This window comes from Zonotrichia leucophrys, chromosome 7 (genome assembly GCF_028769735.1).
Source record: "Zonotrichia leucophrys gambelii isolate GWCS_2022_RI chromosome 7, RI_Zleu_2.0, whole genome shotgun sequence".
In the NCBI taxonomy this organism is placed as follows: Eukaryota; Metazoa; Chordata; class Aves; order Passeriformes; family Passerellidae; genus Zonotrichia; species Zonotrichia leucophrys.
The window spans coordinates 29,800,757-29,821,062 of NC_088177.1; the positions used below are offsets into that span (position 1 = coordinate 29,800,757).

At 61.3% G+C, this 20,306-nt stretch overlaps 4 protein-coding genes across 5 annotated transcripts; 2 read left to right on the plus strand and 2 right to left on the minus strand.

Annotated features, from left to right (window-relative positions):
• Positions 1-248: 248 nt before the first annotated feature.
• LOC135450015 (tubulin alpha-5 chain) lies at positions 249-4,696 on the plus strand. The gene is made up of 4 exons (XM_064717595.1): positions 249-358; positions 1,977-2,199; positions 2,746-2,894; positions 3,105-4,696. The coding sequence occupies exons 1-4, from the start codon at positions 356-358 to the stop codon at positions 4,074-4,076; spliced, it is 1,347 nt and encodes a 448-aa protein (XP_064573665.1). The 5' UTR covers positions 249-355; the 3' UTR covers positions 4,077-4,696.
• A 538-nt stretch (positions 4,697-5,234) lies between these two features.
• On the minus strand, positions 5,235-7,683 carry STK16 (serine/threonine kinase 16). The gene is made up of 7 exons (XM_064717869.1): positions 7,547-7,683; positions 6,693-6,912; positions 6,487-6,620; positions 6,293-6,413; positions 6,123-6,218; positions 5,931-6,052; positions 5,235-5,844 (listed from the first exon to the last, which is right to left on the minus strand). Exons 1-7 carry the CDS (start codon positions 7,630-7,632, stop codon positions 5,706-5,708), a joined length of 918 nt encoding a protein of 305 aa, XP_064573939.1. The 5' UTR covers positions 7,633-7,683; the 3' UTR covers positions 5,235-5,705.
• Positions 7,684-7,738: 55 nt separating this feature from the next.
• GLB1L (galactosidase beta 1 like) lies at positions 7,739-13,363 on the plus strand. Of its 2 annotated transcripts, XM_064717868.1 has the most exons (16): positions 7,742-8,294; positions 8,714-8,886; positions 9,187-9,337; positions 9,591-9,651; positions 9,911-10,005; positions 10,381-10,561; positions 10,641-10,699; positions 10,825-10,946; positions 11,123-11,163; positions 11,409-11,527; positions 11,641-11,715; positions 11,794-11,883; positions 12,008-12,121; positions 12,396-12,527; positions 12,837-13,052; positions 13,129-13,363. In XM_064717868.1, the coding sequence occupies exons 1-16, from the start codon at positions 8,241-8,243 to the stop codon at positions 13,345-13,347; spliced, it is 1,902 nt and encodes a 633-aa protein (XP_064573938.1). In that variant the 5' UTR covers positions 7,742-8,240; the 3' UTR covers positions 13,348-13,363. The 2 variants fall into 2 exon arrangements, with proteins under 2 accessions (XP_064573937.1, XP_064573938.1); XM_064717867.1 differs by having other exon boundaries at positions 7,739-8,294; positions 11,641-11,883.
• Positions 13,364-13,551: 188 nt separating this feature from the next.
• Positions 13,552-20,227, minus strand: ANKZF1 (ankyrin repeat and zinc finger peptidyl tRNA hydrolase 1). Its single transcript, XM_064717866.1, has 16 exons — positions 20,209-20,227; positions 19,815-19,940; positions 19,418-19,527; positions 18,933-19,035; positions 18,351-18,535; positions 17,961-18,076; positions 17,693-17,846; positions 17,273-17,495; positions 16,995-17,096; positions 16,652-16,807; positions 16,462-16,560; positions 15,781-16,045; positions 15,198-15,309; positions 14,921-15,088; positions 14,743-14,813; positions 13,552-14,162 (listed from the first exon to the last, which is right to left on the minus strand). The coding sequence occupies exons 2-16, from the start codon at positions 19,933-19,935 to the stop codon at positions 14,042-14,044; spliced, it is 2,106 nt and encodes a 701-aa protein (XP_064573936.1). The 5' UTR covers positions 19,936-19,940; positions 20,209-20,227; the 3' UTR covers positions 13,552-14,041.
• Between the last annotated feature and the right edge of the window lie 79 nt (positions 20,228-20,306).

Consider the following 20,306-nt stretch of genomic DNA (forward strand, 5'->3'; position numbering starts at 1 on the left):
TGCTCTGCCTCCGGTGCGGGTGGCTCAGCACGGCCCGTCACCCCTGCGGGCTGGTCCCCAGGCCTCCTGCCGACAGCCACGGCCTCTGCCCCCGCCTTCCTTCGGGCAGAGAAGGGGGAGCGGCTTCGGGCCGCGCACCTCGGGGCTCCTCCGCAGCCGGGAGGACCCCGCCAGGCTCCCGCGGCCCCCGAGGGGGGACTCCCTCCCGCATGCAAGTGTACCCAAATGAGGGGGCGGGGCGGCACAAGCCCCTCCCACCTATAAGAGAGCGCTGCGGCGGGGATTGCAGCAGCCGCAGCTCCGCGCCGAGCCCCGCCGCACCGAGCCCGGGACAGCCCGCACCGCCCGCCGCAACATGGTGAGTGCGGGCCGGGGGCGGGCACGGCGGCGGGGGCGCGCCCGGACCCCCGGCAGTGCCCCCGCAGCGCCGTGCCCGCTGGAGCCGCCGCGACGCGCCCCCTTCTTCCCGCCGTGACCTTGGGCAGCGCTGCCGGCCCCTACCCGGGGCAGCCGCGCCCCCATCGCGCTGTGCCCCCCTCCCCGCCGCCACCGGCACCGGGGCGCCTGCCCCCCCCCCCACCGCCACCGCCACCGGCGGCGCAGCGCGGGATGGCGCTGGGGACGCGGGGTGACCTCTCCGGCGGGCAGCGGTGGCCGCGGATGGACGGGGACAGCTGCGGAGGGCGGAGGCGCCCTCCGGGCACCGGGGGCAGGAGCGGGGCGCTCGGCGGGGCTCTCCCCGCGGCAGCGCCCGCCCATCGGGGCTGGCGGCGGGGAAAGGCTGTGGGGGTCCCGTCGCTGCAGTCCCGTCCCGCGGGCGGCTGTTAGCGGCGGAGCGGGCTGCGGACGCTCTCGGGAGCGGGCAGTGGCCGCTGCCCTCGCCCGGGGCCGCAGCTTTCTATATTTAGCGGCTCAGGAGTGGGCCGGGGCCGTGCCAGAAGGCGCAGCGCAGCGCTCTGCCCGCCGCAGCGCTGCCCGGGCCCTGCGGGGAACCTGCCCCGGCTCTACTCCCTTCCTCCCTGTGGCTGGAGCTGCTCTTGGCCCTCCCGCAGCAAGAAGGAGCCCTTGTCCTCCCCGAGTGCTGCACCGGGGCACGGACCCCATCGCGGCTAAGGGCACTGTGCAGTCGGGGGATGCAGGAGAGAATTGCTCCAGGAGCTCGAGGCTGAGTCGGGGTGTCCTGCTCAGGGAGGCAGGGATACCGGGAGCAGTCAAACAGGGATGCTAGGACTAGCAGAGGCGGGTGCCAGGGACAGCAGAGGAGGGATGCTGGAGTAGCGGACCAGGCCTGCACATCCTGAATGGAGTGCATGAGGCACATCTCCAGCTCACAGCCTGCTCCTCACGGAGCACTTCTGCCAACACGGGTTTTGCAGCACAGGGTTGGGACTGTGTAGGCCAGGGAATCTGTGCTGCCTCAGAAACTGCTGCTATTCATTGCCAGCCCTTACCTGGCTGCCACCTACCACCCTTGTGTCCCCAAGGCCCCTGACCCCATGATACTGCTTATCTGGCTCTGGAGCAGCAGGCAGAGGGGTTTGCCCATGCTGATTGCCCCTCATGGGTTAAGTGTGTGTACCTGTCAGCTGAGCTCCTCACTGGACTGCTGTTGCACAGGGAAGGGGCTGAGGCTGCCAGGGACCCCGGCAGAGTAGCTGAGCCAGGCTCTGCTCCCCTTACTGCTGGTGGACAGGCCCAGCCAGAGTCCATTGAACTGGTGGCCCCTAGCGAGGGCAGGGGCCAGAGGGATGCCAAATCTGGCTTTTGATCCAGCATGGTGCCTGTGCATGGCTGAGAGCAACAACAGCTATGGGGAGTCCCTCAGGAGGTCACCCAAAGGAAAATGTCCTCTCTGGGACCACTGACCAGAGCAGGTCCGGTATGGGTGACTGTGAGGCACTGGCACCAGCTAGAGCCCGCCCTGGAGCAGGCAGGGCAGAGCTGTGCCAGGATGCGACCCTGCCTCCCCTCCGCAGCGCGAGTGCATCTCCGTGCACGTCGGCCAGGCCGGCGTCCAGATGGGCAACACGTGCTGGGAGCTGTACTGCCTGGAGCACGGCATCCAGCCCGACGGGCAGATGCCCAGCGACAAAACCATCGGCGGGGGGGACGACTCCTTCACCACCTTCTTCTGTGAGACTGGGGCTGGCAAGCACGTGCCACGGGCCATCTTCGTGGACCTGGAGCCCACCGTGATTGGTGAGTGCAAACTAACTGGGCTCTGATAGTGGTCATTATTTTGGGCAACAGCCCACTGCAGGATGCTCCTTGGAGTTCACACAGCCTGAGGTGCCCCCAGGGGTGGGTAGCAGTCAGCTGGTGCCCGTGGTCTTCTGAAAATATCCTGCAAGGGGTTCGACCCGAGGCTCCTTTTTTTTTCCCCAGGAGAACCACAAACATGAGCACCTGCTTTTGTTCTTGAAGTGTCCTAGAGTCAGCGGTGCTTGTACCACATGTGCACAGAGAGAAACCAGCCCAACCGGCACGGCAGCTCTTGCTGCGCTGTGGGCAGGCAGCTCCTGAAGGGTGGGAGAAGCTGAGCTGCGCAGGGAGGTGGCAGCCACCTCCTCATGCCAGAGAAACTTGATGCTGGTGTTGGCTCTGCTGACGTGTGGGTCCTTGGCCATGCCACGGGGGCAGGCGGAGCCAAGGTGAGGGATGGCTGCTAGCACCCACGTGTCTGCCTGGCGGCCGGCTCAAAGCAGCTGCCTCCCCTGGGCTCAACCTGCCCCTGTTCTCTCCTAGATGAGGTTCGGGGAGGAGTCTACCGGCAGCTCTTCCACCCTGAGCAGCTCATTACTGGCAAGGAGGATGCTGCCAACAACTACGCCCGTGGGCACTACACCATTGGCAAAGAGATCATTGATCAAGTGCTGGACAGGATCCGTAAGCTGGTGAGTGACTGCAGAGAGGGGCTGTATCTCCCTGGACTGGGGTGCAGCATCCTGCTGGGGCTCAGAACACACTACAGGCCATGCGGCGCCCTGAGTGGGATATGCAGCTGACCAGGGCAGGGATACACCAGGTCCTGAAGGGACTTATGGACAGCCGGACTGTCACAAGAAATGTGTCTCAGAGTAATCTCTCCTCATCTCTCTCCACAGGCTGACCAGTGCACAGGCCTCCAGGGATTCCTGGTGTTTCACAGTTTTGGAGGTGGCACTGGCTCTGGATTCACCTCCCTGTTGATGGAGCGACTCTCAGTTGATTATGGCAAGAAATCCAAACTGGAATTCTCCATCTACCCAGCACCACAAGTCTCCACTGCTGTAGTGGAGCCCTACAACTCCATTCTCACCACCCACACTACACTGGAGCACTCAGACTGTGCTTTCATGGTGGACAACGAGGCCATCTACGACATCTGCCGCCGCAACCTGGACATCGAGCGCCCAACCTACACCAACTTGAACAGACTCATCAGCCAGATTGTCTCTTCCATTACAGCGTCACTACGGTTTGATGGAGCCCTGAATGTGGATCTGACCGAGTTCCAGACCAACCTGGTCCCCTACCCTCGCATTCACTTCCCCCTGGCCACCTATGCCCCTGTCATCTCTGCAGAGAAGGCTTATCACGAGCAGCTGTCGGTTGCCGAAATCACCAACTCATGCTTTGAGCCGGCTAACCAGATGGTGAAGTGTGACCCTCGCCATGGCAAGTACATGGCGTGCTGCCTGCTGTACCGTGGGGACGTGGTGCCCAAGGACGTCAACGCCGCCATCGCCACCATCAAGACCAAGCGCAGCATCCAGTTTGTGGACTGGTGTCCCACGGGCTTCAAGGTGGGCATCAACTACCAGCCCCCCACGGTGGTGCCAGGGGGGGACCTGGCCAAGGTGCAGCGCGCCGTCTGCATGCTCAGCAACACCACGGCCATCGCCGAGGCCTGGGCTCGCCTGGACCACAAGTTTGACCTGATGTACGCCAAGCGCGCCTTCGTGCACTGGTACGTGGGCGAGGGCATGGAGGAAGGGGAGTTCTCCGAGGCGCGGGAAGACATGGCCGCTCTGGAGAAGGATTACGAGGAAGTGGGCCTGGACTCCTACGAGGATGAAGAAGAGGGTGAGGAGTAAAGAAGCCTCAGCCAAAAAAGGACCACGCTCCTTCCCTGTGTTACCTGCAAACCCTTTGCAATAAACCGTTTCAGAGCCTCTGTGTGTCCCAGTATCGCCCCCGCTGTATCGGTTTCTTGCCAGGTCAGGTGTGTGGTGAGTGCTTCAGCCCTGCTACTGGTGCTGCTATGCTTCCTCCCAGTGCTCTGCTCCAGCTCCAGCTTGCTACCTGTGCAGGTAAGAGCCCTGGGGTCTAGTCCCTGGTGCCGTGGCACACATCCCACCCCACTCGTTGCTCCAGCCAGGGGTGGGAACTGCTTCCTCATGTGATATATGGCCCCGCGTTCTATCCTGGAGCTCAGGAGAGCAGATTTAGTCTGAGCAAGAAAAGAACGGCAGCTTTTAGGTCTTCTCCTCAAGTGCAGCCCAAGGGTAGGTGGACTTGCCTGGAAAGATAGTGGTTGAAGCACTGGGAGCAGTGCAGCCCTGCCCCTGTGGTCACCATCCAGGGCAAGGAGTGTGCCCGGTGTCTGGTGCAGTGGGTGCACCCTGCAATGGCACCCAGCATGGCACGGACCCTGCAGCTGCTGTACTGCTGTGTGTGGTGAGAGGATTAAAGGAGGGCAATGCTCCCTGTCAAACTGCTTGTCTGCATCTCATTTTTTACCCCCTCTCTGTGGGTAGCCCACCTCCTGGTGCCCCAATGAGCCCCTCTAGCCAAGGCTCCCCCCTGGGCTGGGGATGTTCTCAGTGTTGGGGTGGTTGTGCAGTCCCCATGCTCTGCATACCCCTACCAGAGCAGAGCTGCTGCTCCTGCCTCCCAAGGTCCGGCAGCTTCCCAGTCTGGGCATCTCCCTCCCTCTTCATGGGCAGCAGAGTTCTGCCTGTACCCGTGCCGCTGCCTGCCTGCCTGTGCGGATCCCTATCCTGCAGTGCCCAGCTCTGGAGGCTCTGAACAGCAGTGTCTGGCTCCAGCTGTAGTTGTGTTAGCTCCCAATAGGAGCATTCTGGGGCCAGGGATTAACTTTCCCTGCTTACTGCTAATGCTCTGGCTATGCTGCCCCGGCTGGCCTCCGCTGCCCTTCGCCTCCAGCAACGCTTGGCTGCCTAGCCCAGACAGCCCGGCTCTTCCCATGCCCCGGCAGAACCCCTCCCTGCAGACAGGGACACAGCCACAGCTCTGCAAGAACATACTTTACTTCAAACACAAGGCAACATCGGTGCCAGGAGCAATGGCAGGGTGGGCACTCCCTCTGCCTCCCTCCAGCACAGCACCGGGGTCCGGCCCGCAGCTCTGCTCCGGGCAGCAGCAACCTTCCTGGGGCACAGAGCTGCAGGACAGCGGCTCCATCCCCAGGAGGGGTCCCGCAACATCCTCTTCTGCCACCCCCAGGGAAGGCAGCAGCTGGCAGGGGACCCATGTTTAGCAGCAGATCACATGTCCACAGCACAGGGGCACAGACCAAGGCCCAGGCAGCAACATCCAGGGCACAGAACACTCCAAATCCAACACACCTCTGGCATAGAGCAGCAGCTCTCCCCCAGGGCATCAATCCCCTCTGCAACAGGTCTGCAGGGCAGCAGGGATTAGGGCAGCTGCTTTTTCCCTGGCTCAGCCTCAGGACGTGTCATCACTGGAAGGGGATGGGCTCAGATCTGTGTGGTGTCCTGCCCTGCTGGTGCTGGCTGCAGCCCCTCCAGCTGGTGGATGATTTCATTTATGCTGGGTCTCTCCTGGGGGTTCACTGTCATCATGGAGAAGAGCAGGCGTTGCAAGGCAGCCGAGTATCTGGAAGAAAGAGCAGGGGGAGGACCCATGTGGTGCACAGGACAGGGGGCCACACAGGAACGGGGTCACCCTCCCCAGCCCCTCACCTGGTCGTGGAGGGCAATGTGAGGGGGTTCTGAACCGCCAGAGCCACACTGTCACCCTTCTGGAAGATGGCATCATAGGGGCCCTCTCCAAACATCATGCAGTAGAGCACACAGCCTAAGGACTGGAGCGAGGTGGTGTCAGTGCAGCGCTGTAGCAGTGGGAGGGGGGAGGCCAGAGGGCTGGATCCTTACCCAGATATCTGTACGCTCGTCTATCACACACTGGCTCGGCACTGTGAAGAGCTCGGGGGCACGGTAGGAGATGGTGCAGCGCTGGGCAGCCCAGTCCTGCAAAGGGGAGGATGGGGATGAAGGGACTGGAGTAGGGACAGGCTCATGGGGTGACGTCCCAGGGCACCCACCTGCACAGCCATGGCCTCCCGAGAGCTGTTGACTTCGATGCGAGCTTGGTTCATGGAGCCCAGGTCCATCAGCACAGGCTGGTCATCCTCATCCAGCAGCACATTGGTGGGCTTGAGGTCCCTGTGGGGATGGACATCACTGAGTGCCCACCGGGGCCCCTGCCAGTCCCCCAGCCAGTGCTGCCACCCCTCACCTGTGTGCATAGCCCTTGCTGTGGATGGCCTGCAGCCCACGGCAGATCCCATGGAGGATGAGGAGGATCCGCTGCTCTGGCATGAAGGTGCCTTTCTCTCGCAGTGCTTCCACCTCTCTCCAGAGGGTTCCGCCCTGGCAAACACAAGCAGCTGGTCACCACCGCTGCTCCAGGAGTGGTGGGGCAGCCAGGAAAGCCCTCCTCACCTGCACATAGGGCAGGAGAAGCCAGGCTTCGTGCTTGGTGCCCTTCTCCACCATGCAGTGGGCCACCAGGCGCAGGATGTTGGGGTGGTCGAAGAGGCCGTGCATCTCCACTTCGTGCAGGGCGGCCTGGCGGTCCTCCTTGTCGTGGCACAGGATGCGCTTCAGGGCGTAGAAGCGCCCGTCCCGCAGCCCCTCCACCAGGTCCACATAGCTGAAGCCCCTGCAAGGAGTCAAGAACAGCGTGGGTTGGGGGGCTGTGACATCCATGCTGGAGCCCTGTGCCCAGTCTCATCTACAAGCACCCAGGGGAGGGGGGCAGAGGGCAGCATGAATTCCCCAGGTGTGCACATCTCCCCATCTTGCAGGCACCTGTGAGGAACCCAAAGCATCCCCTCTCTGTATAAAAAACCCCACTGGCTCAAACATCCCCACTCGCACAGCTCCAAACACCCACTTCTGAGAATGACCAACCCCTCCCTGTCACTCAGCAGGAGAATCATTTGTCATGCACAAGCACCCCCAATGCTGAAGCATCATCCCTTACCAAGCCCAAGTACTACCCCAAGCCCCAAGGTGACCTGAGCAACAAGCATCTCCCCACCCTGCCCGAGCAGCCCGTGCCTGAGTATCACCCCATGCCCAAGCAGGTCCTCATGCACAACCACCCCCCATGCCTGAGCATCTCCCCACGACGCCTGAGCATCATCCCAATGCCAAATCACCTCCCATGCAAAAGCACGCCCAAGCATCCCCCCCCACGCCCGAGCACGCCCTCGGACCCCCCTTGCCCGAGCATCCCTCCCGGAGCTCGGGGACCCCCGCCCGAGCCCCCCGCGCCCCAGCCGGCCGCGCACCCCTCTGCCAGGCGGTGGAGCAGGAGGTACCGCGCTCCCCCCAGGCTGACGGTGCCCCGGGAACAGACGCACAGCGTCTGCCCCATCGCCCGGCCGCGTCATCGCCCGGGGCCGCCGCGCGTCACCGCCCGTCACCGCCGCGTCACCCGGCGGGCGGGGCCGCACCGCCTCCGCTCCGATGGCCCGAGCTGCCGTCCCTCCGCCTTGCGGCAGGCTCGTCCTGTCCTGCAGCACCGCCCGGCACCCCTGCCACTAGCTCTGTCACCAGCTCTAGCCCTCAGCCTGGGAACGGTTTCCTTCCCCTCACCCGGCAGCAACAGCCCTCAGTTTCCATCACCACCGCTCTGATGGAGCAAGCGGACTGAGTTCAATGGAAGGCTTCTGCCGGATGGTGACGCTTTTACAAGGCTCCTTGTCCCCTCACTTTGATTGTCACTCCCCACCCCACTGGGCACCAGAGGTGTGCCCGCCGGCCGGAGCTGCATTCCCTGCTGGGGTGGGCTTTGCGGGGCTGGCCACACCTGGAGGGTCGGAGCCGCCCATCCCTTTCCCGTGGTCCCGCCCCAGCTGTTCCAGCTGCCCGCACTCGGGACCGGGAGAAGGAAGCGCTGGCCGAGATCCTTCCCGGATCATGTGATGGTGGAGCCACGTCCAACCTCGTCCCCATCGCGGGCCCGCTGAGCCCCCGGCGAGGATGGCACTGCCGGCCCTGGGCCTGCTGCTGGCAGCGGGGCTCCTGCACACGCAGGTTAGCAAACAGGGTGGAGAGTTTGGGCGAAGCGCACGGGACTGAACTCTGAAGGAGCGGGTGGGCCGCCTCCCGAATCTGCCTTCCCGATCGTCTCCCTGCTCGTCATGCTGTAGCTCCCTCCTGCAGCTGCCCATGTCCTGCCACAGTATCCCAGCTTGCATTCCCAGCTCCTTCCCTGCCCTCGCAGCACCCACCCCAGCAGCACCGTCCCCACAAAAGCCACCAGCCCTGCCGGGGTGTTTGATTAGCGGGAGGCTCAGCTCCTCCCTCCTGCTCTCCCAGCACAGTTTGGCACCCATTTCGGGAGAGGGCACCTCCAAAAACCAGCCCCGTCAGTGCCTGTCCCGGGAAGCACAGGAGGGGCGGCTGGGCTCGGGGAGGTTCTGCAGGTCTCCAGCTCTTCCCTTTTCCTGCAGGCCTCCCCTTCAGCACGCTCCTTCCAGCTGGATTACGAGCACAACTGTTTCCTCAAGGACGGTGCCCCTTTCCGCTACATCTCGGGCAGCATCCACTACGCCCGCGTCCCGCGCCCTGCCTGGAGGGACCGGCTGCTCAAGATGTACATGAGCGGGCTCAGCGCTGTGCAGGTGTAAGCCATGGCGGTGCACAGGCCCACAGCCACCACACCTTTCTGGGATCACTAGGAACAGAGACAAGTGTGTTGTCTGACCACAGGGAACAAGCACCAACATTTGCACTTGGCTGTGAACCCCCAGACCACCCTTGCCAGACACAAGCATGAGTGTGGGCTAGTTCCAGTCCAGCCCGAGTTGCCATACTCAGCTCAGGCTGCAGGCCAGCTCCCAGAAGCAGAGGGACCAGCTGGTGGGATGGTTCTCTGTCGTGCTGGGGTGTCCTTAGCTCCTGCATGCTGATCTCTCCTCTCCAGCTACGTCCCCTGGAACTACCATGAGACACTGCCAGGAGTTTATGACTTCACTGGGAACCGGGATGTGGAGGCCTTCCTGGACCTGACAGCTGAGCTGGGACTTCTGGTGATCCTGCGGCCGGGGCCCTACATCTGTGCAGAGTGGGAGATGGTGAGCCCTGGCCCCAGCCTGGCAGAGACGTGACGGGGGGTCTGGAAAGGGCACAGCAGGGTTGGCCCTTCTGGCTGTCACACTGCCTCCAGTGCCATGCCCACTGTGCCCAGGCTGCTGCCCCAAAGGCCACAGGCCGTGCTGGTGCCAAGCACTAGCATTGCACTGGCTGAGTTCAGCAGTGTGCAGGGCCAGGTTGCTGAGCAGTTTCGCAGTTTCTCTGCCTCCCCCTCTGCTGTGTGTGTTTCTCCAGGGTGGCTTGCCTGCCTGGCTGCTGTGGAAGCCAGACATCATCCTGCGCACTTCCAACCCTGGTGAGGCTCAGCACAGGGCTCTGGCCATGTTGTCCTTACAGCCTGGTGCCAGTCCTGGCATTGTCTCCACACACCTGCCAGCTCTGCCTCTGTGGTCTTTCCCATCATCTTCTCCATCCTCTGAGAGCCCCATAGTTTGTGCTCCATCTCAATTTCCCCATCTCGCTTGACCCTGCCCCATCTGCTGTGTCTTCCTTCTGCCCGGCTTGGCTGCAGGCGGATGCTGCAGCCAGGCCCTGTCCTGCCTCTGTCCCTCCAGCCTACCTGGCAGCTGTGGACTCCTGGCTCCATGTTCTGCTGCCCAAGATCAAGCCACGCCTGTACCACCAGGGAGGGAACATCATCAGTGTGCAGGTAAGGTGCTGTGAGGCCCAGCCCCGTGCCCTGCTCTGGGTCATCTTTGGATGTGCCCCAAAAAGCCACCAGTATCCCCTACACAATGACCTTACCCAGCAAAACTGAGATAAATCCCTCCCACCTTCTGGACCTAGATTTAAATCCAAGGGCTGGGAATCTGAGGCACCACAGATGTGGTTTGTGGGACACTGACAGTGCTGGAGCTCATGGTGGGACTGGAAGGCTTTGCTCAGGACCCCCAGGAGGGGTTGTCAGGACATCTGATGATGTCCATAGGAAAAGGGGGAGGTTGGTGCTCATCCCAGTAGGCAGTGGGACCTGTCTGCAGCCCTGCCATGTGTACACTGTGTGCCAGCCCTGCCCTGCTCACAGGTGGAAAATGAATATGGGAGCTACTACGCCTGTGACCATGGATACCTGCGGCACCTGCTGGGCTCCTTCCGGGCGCTGCTGGGCAGCGAGGTGCTGCTCTTCACCACGGACAGCACGGGAGCCCAGGAGCTGCGCTGCGGCACCCTGCAGGGGCTCTACGCCACCGTCGACTTCGGGCCAGGTATCCTGGGGGGGAGGAGGAGAGAGGATGGGGGTCCCTCCTCTGTCCTGCTCAAACCCCCCCCTCTGCACCTCCCCAGGATCCAATGTGACAGAGGCATTTGGTGCCCAGCGCCGTGTGGAACCGAGGGGGCCCCTGGTGAGCTTGGCAAGGGTGCTGTGGGGGAATGACCCACGATGGCTTTGGGGAGGCAGGGGCGCCAGGCAGTGAGGCAAGGAGGGGCGCTGGCCCAGGCTGCAGGTGACAGTGTCTTTGTCCTCCAGGTAAACTCTGAGTACTACACAGGTTGGCTGGACTACTGGGGCGAGGCACACGCCAGCACCAGCGCAGCGTGGGTGGCCCGGGGGCTGGAGGACATGCTGCAGCTGGGAGCCAGCATCAACATGCAAGTAGTCAGCTGGCAGAGGGCACAGCCACCAGGGCAGTGGGCATCACCTCTTGCCTTCATGCCACTGGGATCAGGCCAGCAGGGGCTGTGGGTGCTAAGGGGAAGGGGCAGTGCCTGGTGAGCCCCTGCTGTGTCTGTGGGGTTGCTGACCAGGCTCTCTGGGTGTATCACAGGTACATGTTCCATGGAGGGACGAATTTTGCCTACTGGAGTGGTGAGTAGAGCCTTGCTCTAGGGAGGGAGGGGCACACTGCAGGGCTGGGGGCTTTCCTTGGCCATCCCTGAGAAACCTGCTTCAGGCTCTTGTTCTGTCCCATGGGGCAGGTTGACACATAGTCAAAGGCCTTGAACCCAAGCTTGTCTTCTCCTGGGGACTCCTTTCATGCCTATGCAGGGGCTTACAGTTCTGGGCCATGCCTCCGCCCATTGCACTGCAGCCAGAGCCCCTTCCTTGGCCAGGTGCTGACTACAAGGGCCAGTACAAACCAGTGACCACCAGCTATGACTATGATGCCCCCCTGTCGGAGGCAGGAGACCCCACTGAGAAGCTGTTTGCCATTCGCACGGTCATCAGCAAGGTAACAAACCTGGCAGGGGTAAGGGGACAGTTCTGGGCACTACTGCTTGTGTACCAGCAGGGCAGGGGACAGCTCCCTCCTTGCCATGGGGCAGCTGACAGTCTGCTGTTCAGTTCCAGCCCCTGCCAGTGGGCCCGATGCCACCTGCCACCCCCAAGTATGCCTATGGCTGGGTGGCCCTGCGCAAGGTGAGTGCCCATCCTGATGGCCGTACTGCCCCAGCATGGCGCTGCTCACCTGCCCAGCACCCATCCCTCTCTTTGAAGTATGCTGACCTCCTGGATGTCTTGGATGTGCTGTGCCCCTCTGGGCCCATTCAGAGCCAGTTCCCTCTCACCTTTGAGGCCCTAAAGCAGGTGAGAAGCTGGGTGGACATTTGAGGAAATGCTCCTGTCTGCCTGGCCCTGGCTCTGGGGCAGAGGAGCAGAGCTCACTTCCAGCTCCATTTCCCTTCCTGTGCCACTGCACTGTGTCCTGCAGGTCCATGGCTTTGTGGTGTACCACACACAGCTGCCCTGGGATGTCCCAGACCCAGCCACGCTGGGTGCTCCTCCCCACAGCATCTGTGACCGTGGCTACGTGATGCTGCAGAAGGTGAGGCTACGGGAGCACACCAGTCTCTGGGACAGTGCTCCAGAGGGCTCTGTCAGTGGGCAGAGTGGGGCTGTGCCATCCCAGGGTCTTGGGGACAGCCAGGGTGACAAAAGCCATACTGAGCCTTAGTGGGCTGGCTCTTGGGCCCAAATTTGCCTCCTTTGGGGACAGAGAGCAGCCCTGGCTCTGGCAGCAGGGTGCTGTGTGCCTGCTGGCAGTGTTGGGGGTGGTGTGATCCAAACATGGGCCAGCAGCAGTGGCTTTGTGGCTTTAGGAGTACCAGGGAACGCTGGAGCGGGACGGGCAGACCACACTGCATGTAACGGGCAGGGCAGGGGACAGCCTGGACATCCTCATGGAGAACATGGGCAGGATCAGCTTCGGGGCCAACACCAGTGACTTCAAGGTAAGGGGAGAGCGCCCTGAGGCTCCAGAGGGGATGGCCTGGCAACCCATGTGACCAAACACCGTCTCTACTGCCACCTGAGACAGAGTCCAGCCTTGGTGGGGCTAATCCCAGTCCTGCTCCCTGGTTCATCTCAAACCTGCCAGGACAGGGCTCAGAGACTAGCACCCCTCTCCCACTTAGGCTGCCACAGCTGCCAGAGCCCTTTGCTCCCTAGAGGGGATCCCATCCCACCTTCACTGCTGCCAGGGCTGCCCCAAGTGTCCTGGCAGATACTGCTGCTTCCTTTCCCCTCCTGTTCCATCTCAGGGCTTGCTGGGAAACCTCTCACTGAACTCCAGGCCTCTCAGCAACTGGCTGATCTACCCCCTGGCCATAGACACCGCAGTCCAACAGGGCTGGCCCCACACTGCTCTGCCAAAATCAAGCAGTGGGGGCCGAGTGGGGCCAGCCTTCTACACTGGGACCTTTGAGACACCTGGCATTGCCTGGGACACCTTTGTGAAGTTCCCAGGTTGGAGCAAGGTAAGGCACTGCATGACTGGGAAAGGGGTAAGAGTGGACCAGGACCCAGCTCAGTCCCATCTCCATCATCTTCCAGGGACTGCTGTGGATAAATGGCTTCAACCTGGGCCGGTTCTGGAGCTGTCGTGGGCCCCAGCAGACCCTGTTTGTGCCTGGCTCGGTGCTGCACGCTGGCCGCCCCAACAACATCACAGTGCTGGAGCTAGAAGGGGCACCTCCCACGCCTCTCCTGCTCTTCCTTGACCAACCTCTTTACAACAGGACACTTGGCTGCAGCACCATGGCCATGGAGTAAACACTGCTGGGCACTGGCCTTGCCTCTCACTGGGGCTGGGGAGATGGCAGGGGGCTGATGAAGCACAGAGGCTAAGGGGAGTGGCACAGGTCCTGGCACAGACCTTTGGGGACAGGCAGGGCCTGTGATAATGACTAAGGGACCCAGGACTCAGTTTGATTTGCATGTCAATGCCACACTCATCCCAAATAGTTCCAGTGACCATGCTGATTCCCCCATGGCTAGGGGGCAAGGCACCTCTTTATTTACAATGTAGGCAGAGGAACTAGCTGCTAACATAATGGCTGAGATGCTGATGGCAGCCAGGACAGGAGAGGTAGAAGCACAGCCTTGATGGTGTCCACAGGCATGGCTGGAGGTAGCTCAGGGCTGTAGGGTCTGTATGTGTCAGGATCTGTCCTTACACCTACAGGTAGCAACCTGTGAGGTAGCCATGAGAAAAGTGGGCAGCAGGACCCCTGGCTGAAGCCAGGCCACCAAACAGTCCCAGCCCTTCTCACTAGCACATGGAGACCTCTCAGTCATTAACTTTGCCAGAGTCACTACCCAGAGTGATATCCATGCCCAGAGAGTGACATGGCCAGCTCAGTGCCTCTGACCATCGCTGCTGCACAGGTTCTCCCTTGCTGCACAGCCAGTGCTCAGCCACGTCCCCACCACAGTGGTCCCTGGCAGGTGGCAGCAGCCTCCAGTGTTAGGTGTGGCCAGCCTGGGCCCGGCGGTGTGTTTGCAGGCAAGCCGTGGAGCAGAAGGAGAAGTCAAGGTAGTGGAAGGGGATCCGTCCCAACAGGGACTCTCCACACTGCCAGCAACGGCTGCAGAAAAGAGCAGAGCTGGCCCTGAGCAAAGGGGCACTTGCAAAAGAATTAGTAGAGGAAAGGGTTCCCTGCCTGGACTTTGACACAAACACCAGCAGCCTGAGGGAGCTGGGGCTCCTGCTCTCACAGGGCTGATGTGCTCGCCCAGTGGCCTGGCCAGGACATGTTCCCAGGGGGACATGGTCTGTCAGAGCATGATGTGAGGTACTCTGAGGCAGAATGAACATTCAGAGACTTGGCCCTATAAAGGTTGTAAAGCCCCTGCCCAGGTAAGCATGGGGAATGCTGTCTGCCAACAAACCTGGTGGGGTGGCAGAGGAAAGTAACCAGGGACACAGGAGTGGCTGGGGCGTTGGCTTGCTGCAGATCTGGCTGCAACTGGACCAAGTCATCCTTAGCAAAATATTTCTGGGGAGCAGGGCAAGAGAGGGAGGAAACTTTTACACAAGCACTACTGGGAATTGAGTGGTCAGGAATAGCTTTGGACTGGAAATGAGAACTGGAGCAAGAAAGGCAGGAAACAGCTGTACTGACATGGGAGGATTTGTCTTCAGAGCCATGCTGCTGGGATGGTTACCTGATGTTGGCAGGAGTCGTGCTGGCGTCCTGCAGCTGTGCAGCCAACCTCCTCTCAGCAGCCAGTGCCCTCTGGGGAGCAGAGACAGCTCAGCCCTGCAGCCCAGGGAGCTGCTGTGCCCAGAGCCCACCACATCAGCACTGCCCTCTCTGGGCTGGATCCCCTTCCCAATCCTCACCTTCTCCCTGTCAGACAGGGCTGCAAACCACTGCTTCCTTTCCTGCTCCTGCTCCTGGCGCTGCTGCTCCTCCCGCTGTGCTTGCTCCCGTTGCTTCCGCTGGGCTTTCTGTGCCCGCTTCTTCTCCAGCTTCTTGGCCTCCATCTCCTGTGTCAGGGGCCCTGGCACCTGAGGGCAGGCAGCAGCATCTCCCACTGAGCCGGGGCAATGCACGAGTGGGAAGGGAGAGCTTTGCTCTGGGGCTCCCCTGTGGGTGAGGGCAGCGGGCAGCACCCACCTTGGCACGGCTGTAGTCGTACTTGTCGGGATGGGCCACCATGAACTTGCGGAAGGCATTGCGGGTCCGTCTGTCAGCAGAGCTGCAGTATGGGGTCCTCTCCTGCCTGTCCCTGTGAGACAAGGGAGACCATCTCACTCACACTGCCATCCTACTGGCTGCATCCCACTGGGCTGTGAGCCCAGAGACCCTCCAGAGATGAGCAGTGTGTACTGCAGGCCACAGTATCACAGCCAAGGAGGGGGAAGTTCCTTATTCCTATACAAGAATCCTCCAAGTCCTTCTTGCCTCTCAAAGCCCCTGCATGGGGCTTTTGTCTCATCCTGGCCCTTGAAATAGCCCACCAATAAACCTGGGTGCACTGTGAGGCACTGCCCACCTGCTGCCATGCCAGACCAGGCAGGCAGAGAGAAGAGTGGTTCACCTCCTAGCCCTCCTATAAAAACCCCGACCTCCCAGGTCAGAGACCAATACTAGCTGTCCCAGGACAAGAATGGCACCAGTTTATTGTGGCTGAGACAGGAGTGAGTCACTGGACTCCCACAGCTGAGGTTGTGAACCACTGGGTGCCCTGCAGCCATACCTGAGGGCAGGGTCCGCTCCTGCCTCCAGCAGCAGACACACAGCCTCAGCCCTGCCAGCCTGAGCTGCCACGTGAAGCAGGGTGCAGCCCTGCTCGTCCACGGGCTGGTTCAGCAGGGAGCGGGCCATATCCAGAGACTGCCCATCCTCACTGTGCTCTGGTAGGCCCCCATTCTCTGGCACTCCCAGGAGGTGCCGCAGTGTCTGCACATCCCCTGTCTTGCAGGCAGTGAACAGAGCGTCGCAGAGCTGGGTCTGAGGGTCTCCTGTGAGGGAAGAACAGGAGGGGAGTCCGATGGGCAGACTGGGCAGAGCAGCACTCTAGTCTGACCAGGGAACACACACAATCAGCTTGCTAGCTGGATTTGGGCACTGCAGGATCTCCAGCACCTGCAGAGTCTGCAGCCATGTGCTATGGCAATGCTAGGCACTGTTGTCAGCAGCCAAGCCTCCTCCTAAAGCAAGACCCACTCCAATCCCCCCAGCACACCTGGCTTAGCCAGGTGCTGCCTGCTGCCCTTGGCTCCAAACACACAGCTCACTCAAAGGCACGTGACTGCACCAAAGACTTCTCAGACCCAGCCGTTCTGGGTATCTGCATGACAATGTGCCCTTCACCCCACTGAAAAGCAGCAGTAAATGGGGCGGGCATCCAGCCAGCACAGCTCCAAACATCATTTACCTCCATTGCTCCAGGGAAGCAGCCCAGCCTCAGCCTCCCCCTGCAGCTCTGTCACTGCCTCCAAGCCAGGCTTCCCATCAGTCTCTTTACCACAAGGCCCTGCACAGGCAACACATGAGAAAGAGGGTCAGAGTCAGCCTGCATCCCAGCCATGCCTTCCTACACTGCCCCTGCCAGTTCTTCCCCTCACCTTTCTCCACCTTCTTGTCCCTCTTCTTCCTCCTCTTGCGGTTTCGCTTGGGCATCATTTCAAACTCCCGGAGGTGCAAGGTCCCCAGTGTCACTTCCACAGTCTCCAGTTCCCCTGCAGGGCTTTCTTCCTCCTCTTCCTCCTCCTCCTCTGGGGCTGAGGGGGTTGATAAGACTGGGGCTAAGGCTCCACACTCAGAATTAATCACTCAGGGCTCTAAGCCAAGAACACCTTGTCTTTCTCCTGTCCAGCCACACTCCGAAGCTGCAAATCTGGCCCATGCCATAACATCAGACTCCTCCTGCTTGCTCATAGTCATGTCTCCCTCCATGGTTCAACTTACCAGTTGTGTCCTCCTGTGGGGGATCCACCTCTGCCTTCTGCTGCCTCTTCTGCCAGACCTTCCTGGGGAACCCAGTGATGTCCTCCAGTGGCGTGTCCTTCCCTGGGCAGCAAGGGTGCTCCCGTCACTACCTGGGGACAGGGAGCACCCCATGTCTCCGAGGTCTGAGGGCTGAAGAGCTAGCATCTCCACCCCATAGGGTAGTGTCCCCGAATGCACGAGGGACCACGTCACCCCACCTGCCGTGACCCATGGGCACGAGGGCTGGCCCAACTCACCGTACACCTGCAGGCTGGCCAGTGCGGCATGGACGCGCAGCACTTCCCGCAGGGTGGCCCTGCGGGTGCTGAGGGGGATGTGGCAGATGCGAGGGTCCCCTCGAGTGAGGGGAGGGTTCCTGCCACCGAAGAGCAGCGCACGGTTGTGATGAGGGGCCCGGAGGAAGATGCGCTGAGCTTCACTCAGGTGCTGTGCCCAGGCTGCCAGGAGGTCCTGAATATCCTGGGGAGAAAGGAGAAGCTTTATGGGATCCTGAGCACACTGTGTGGGCAAACATAGCTCTTGAGCAGGGACAAATTCAGAAGAGAGCAGCCTCAGTCAGACTTTGCCCTTTTTCCAGAGCCCACCGCCCCTGCTATGCCCTCCAGCAGCAGCGTGGCAGAGGCAGCAGGAGCACTCCCTGCCAAGTGCACCCTCACCTTGAGCAGAGCAGCCTCGTTGTAGCGGCGCAGGGAGGCCCCAGCAGATCTGGGGGCTGAGCCCGGGGTCTGGGCATCCCGAAGGCCCTGCGCTGTGCCCCGCCGCGCTCGCACCGTGTACCGGTGGAAGGTCTTGTGCTCCTGCACCTGCAGGCTGTGGAGAGGGGCAGGCATGAGCCACAGAGTTTAGTGTGCATGGCATTAACATGCAAGAGCAGCTCCAGCTGCCTGTGCCCAGAGGCACAGTCCTGCTGTGCCCCATACTCACCCCCGGAACACTGCTCCTGCGAAGTGCCCGCCACCCATCATCAGCACAACCCAGCACGTGCTTGCACTGAGGCTCTGCAGTGATGCTGTCAGCTCCTGCGGCTCCTCAATGTCACCCTGATACGCAGACACCCTTGCTAGTACCCATGGCATTACCTCCTTATCTCCTGCTGTCCCCAGGACAGAGACCAGCCTCTGTGCTAGCACCAGAAGCAGGTTTCTGGGAGCACCCCAGAGCCAAATAACAGCCACCAACAAGTCTGGGCCTCTGACCTGGCACCAGAGTCCACCCTTCCTACCACAGCAGGTAGAGATGTCAGAAAGACACCTACACCCGAGTGTCACCACCCTATCTGGACTCCCTCTCCCAAACAGCTGGGCTGTGACTTGCCTTCCCAGTGAGCAGCACACAGCGGTAGGCGGAGATGAGCTGGCCCTTGGCATTGCGGAGCAGCACCTTGTGGGAGCGGGGAATCTGGGGCGTCTGGCCAGTGTCACTGACAGAGGGCAGCAACTCTGACTCACTGCTCACATCAGAGCTATCCGAGTCAGATCCTGAGATGCTGGACACATCACCTGCAAGGAAAAGAAATATGCAGTGAAATAAAACAAAGATTATTAAACAGCCTCCCCAAAACTCTCTAGGTGTCTTCAAGGGCACTTGCAGAGTGCCCACAATCCCAGAAATGTTCTGTCAAATACCCTATATACCACAAACAGGCTGTCACCTGGGTAGACAGGAGTTTGGAGCTCTGGATCCCCAGACATGCTTAGGCAGGAGCTCAGTTAAAACATGCCCTTCTTCCTATAACAAATCCTAACAGCTCAGGAGCAGTGCTGGACCCTGAGAAGACCCCACAGGGACATAATAAAGGGACCCTGCACTAGCAGAGGCCTTCATCCCTGTACAGAGGAACCCCCGTGATGTTGCTGACAGCCCCTGGGTTCCAATGCAGACAATCCAGCTTCTCACCTGTGCGCGTTTTCTCCTCAAACACTTCCTCAGGCAGCGTCCGGCGCCCCAGGAGTCGCTGCTTCAGGTTGAAGCGGTGCCAGTCAAGACGGTAGTGCTCAGTCTGTGGAGCAAAAAAGCATGAGCTGGCAGCATCCTGGTGGTCCATGAAAGCCATCACCACCAAAGGGCATGAGGTGACAGACCCCAAGGACTAAACTGACGGCGGGCTCCTTCAGCAGTCCTGACTGGAAAGTCACACTATATTAAGGAATTACCCATGAAACAATTAACCCGGACCAGTACAGGCCTGTGTTGCACTTATCCTTTATTTCTAGTAAATGATACCTTTAATTGATAACATACAAGGTTTGAGTGCCAGACCCCAATAGGTCGTGAGCAGTGGGCAAACAGCCAGCACTGGGCTGCACCATGCTGGATCCACAGCAGGATCCCACCAGTCATGCCAGCCCCAGTCCCACCTCACACTGCTCAGCCCTGCTCACCTGCTCCTCCCGGCTCCCAAACACCTGCCCGCAGGTCAAGCAGCACATCCTCTCTGGCACCTCGGTGACACCATGGGGCTTCCCCTCACAGCTGGCTGCTGCAGGTTTCTCTGGAAGAACGAGGGAGGGCTGTGCACAGGCAGCCCCGCAAGGAGTGGAGCGTCCTCTGTCCCTCCTCAGCCAACCCAAAGAAACATATGGTACAAGGAGCTTCGGGGACCTTGGGGTGTCACCGGAAGAAAGCCCATTTACCCACACACCCACCCACCAGGTAGCTCCCATGGCCAAGCTCAGGGGTGATCACCCAAGCTGAGATGGGGACATAACACAAATCTGTGGCAGACACGAGCTTAGTGAGATAACCTCCCTCCCGCAGTTCCCGGGGAGCCCCACGCACCGTGGCTCGCAGGAGCCGGCGGCGCAGCACCCGCATCCGCAGCAGCTCCGGTGACCAGGCTCAGCCCGTGCAGCAGTTCAGGGTCCTGGGCGGCCTCAAACAACGACCAGCTCTCCGGCATGGCTACTGCTTCCAGGCACGGGACAGCGTCTCAGGAACGGGCCCGTCGGGAACCACCCGCCAGCGACCGCCCCGACACCGGCCCCACAGCTCTGCCCCGTTCTGCTCTGTGTTCGGGATAATCCCGCACCGCGCCAGGGGCCCGTGCACGATCCCCCTTCCCCGAGCCGCCGCAACCCTGTCACCGCCGCACCCCTGTTACCGCCGAACCCCCGTCACCGCCGCAGCCCCGTCACCCCCGGGGCCGCTCCCCCGTGCCCGCCCCGCCGCTCACGCGCGGCCGCCGCCGCCGGGCCCGGAAGCGCCGCTCGTCACATCCCGCGCGCCCATTGGCCTCCCTCGTCCCACCCCCCGCTCGCCATTGGGCGCCGT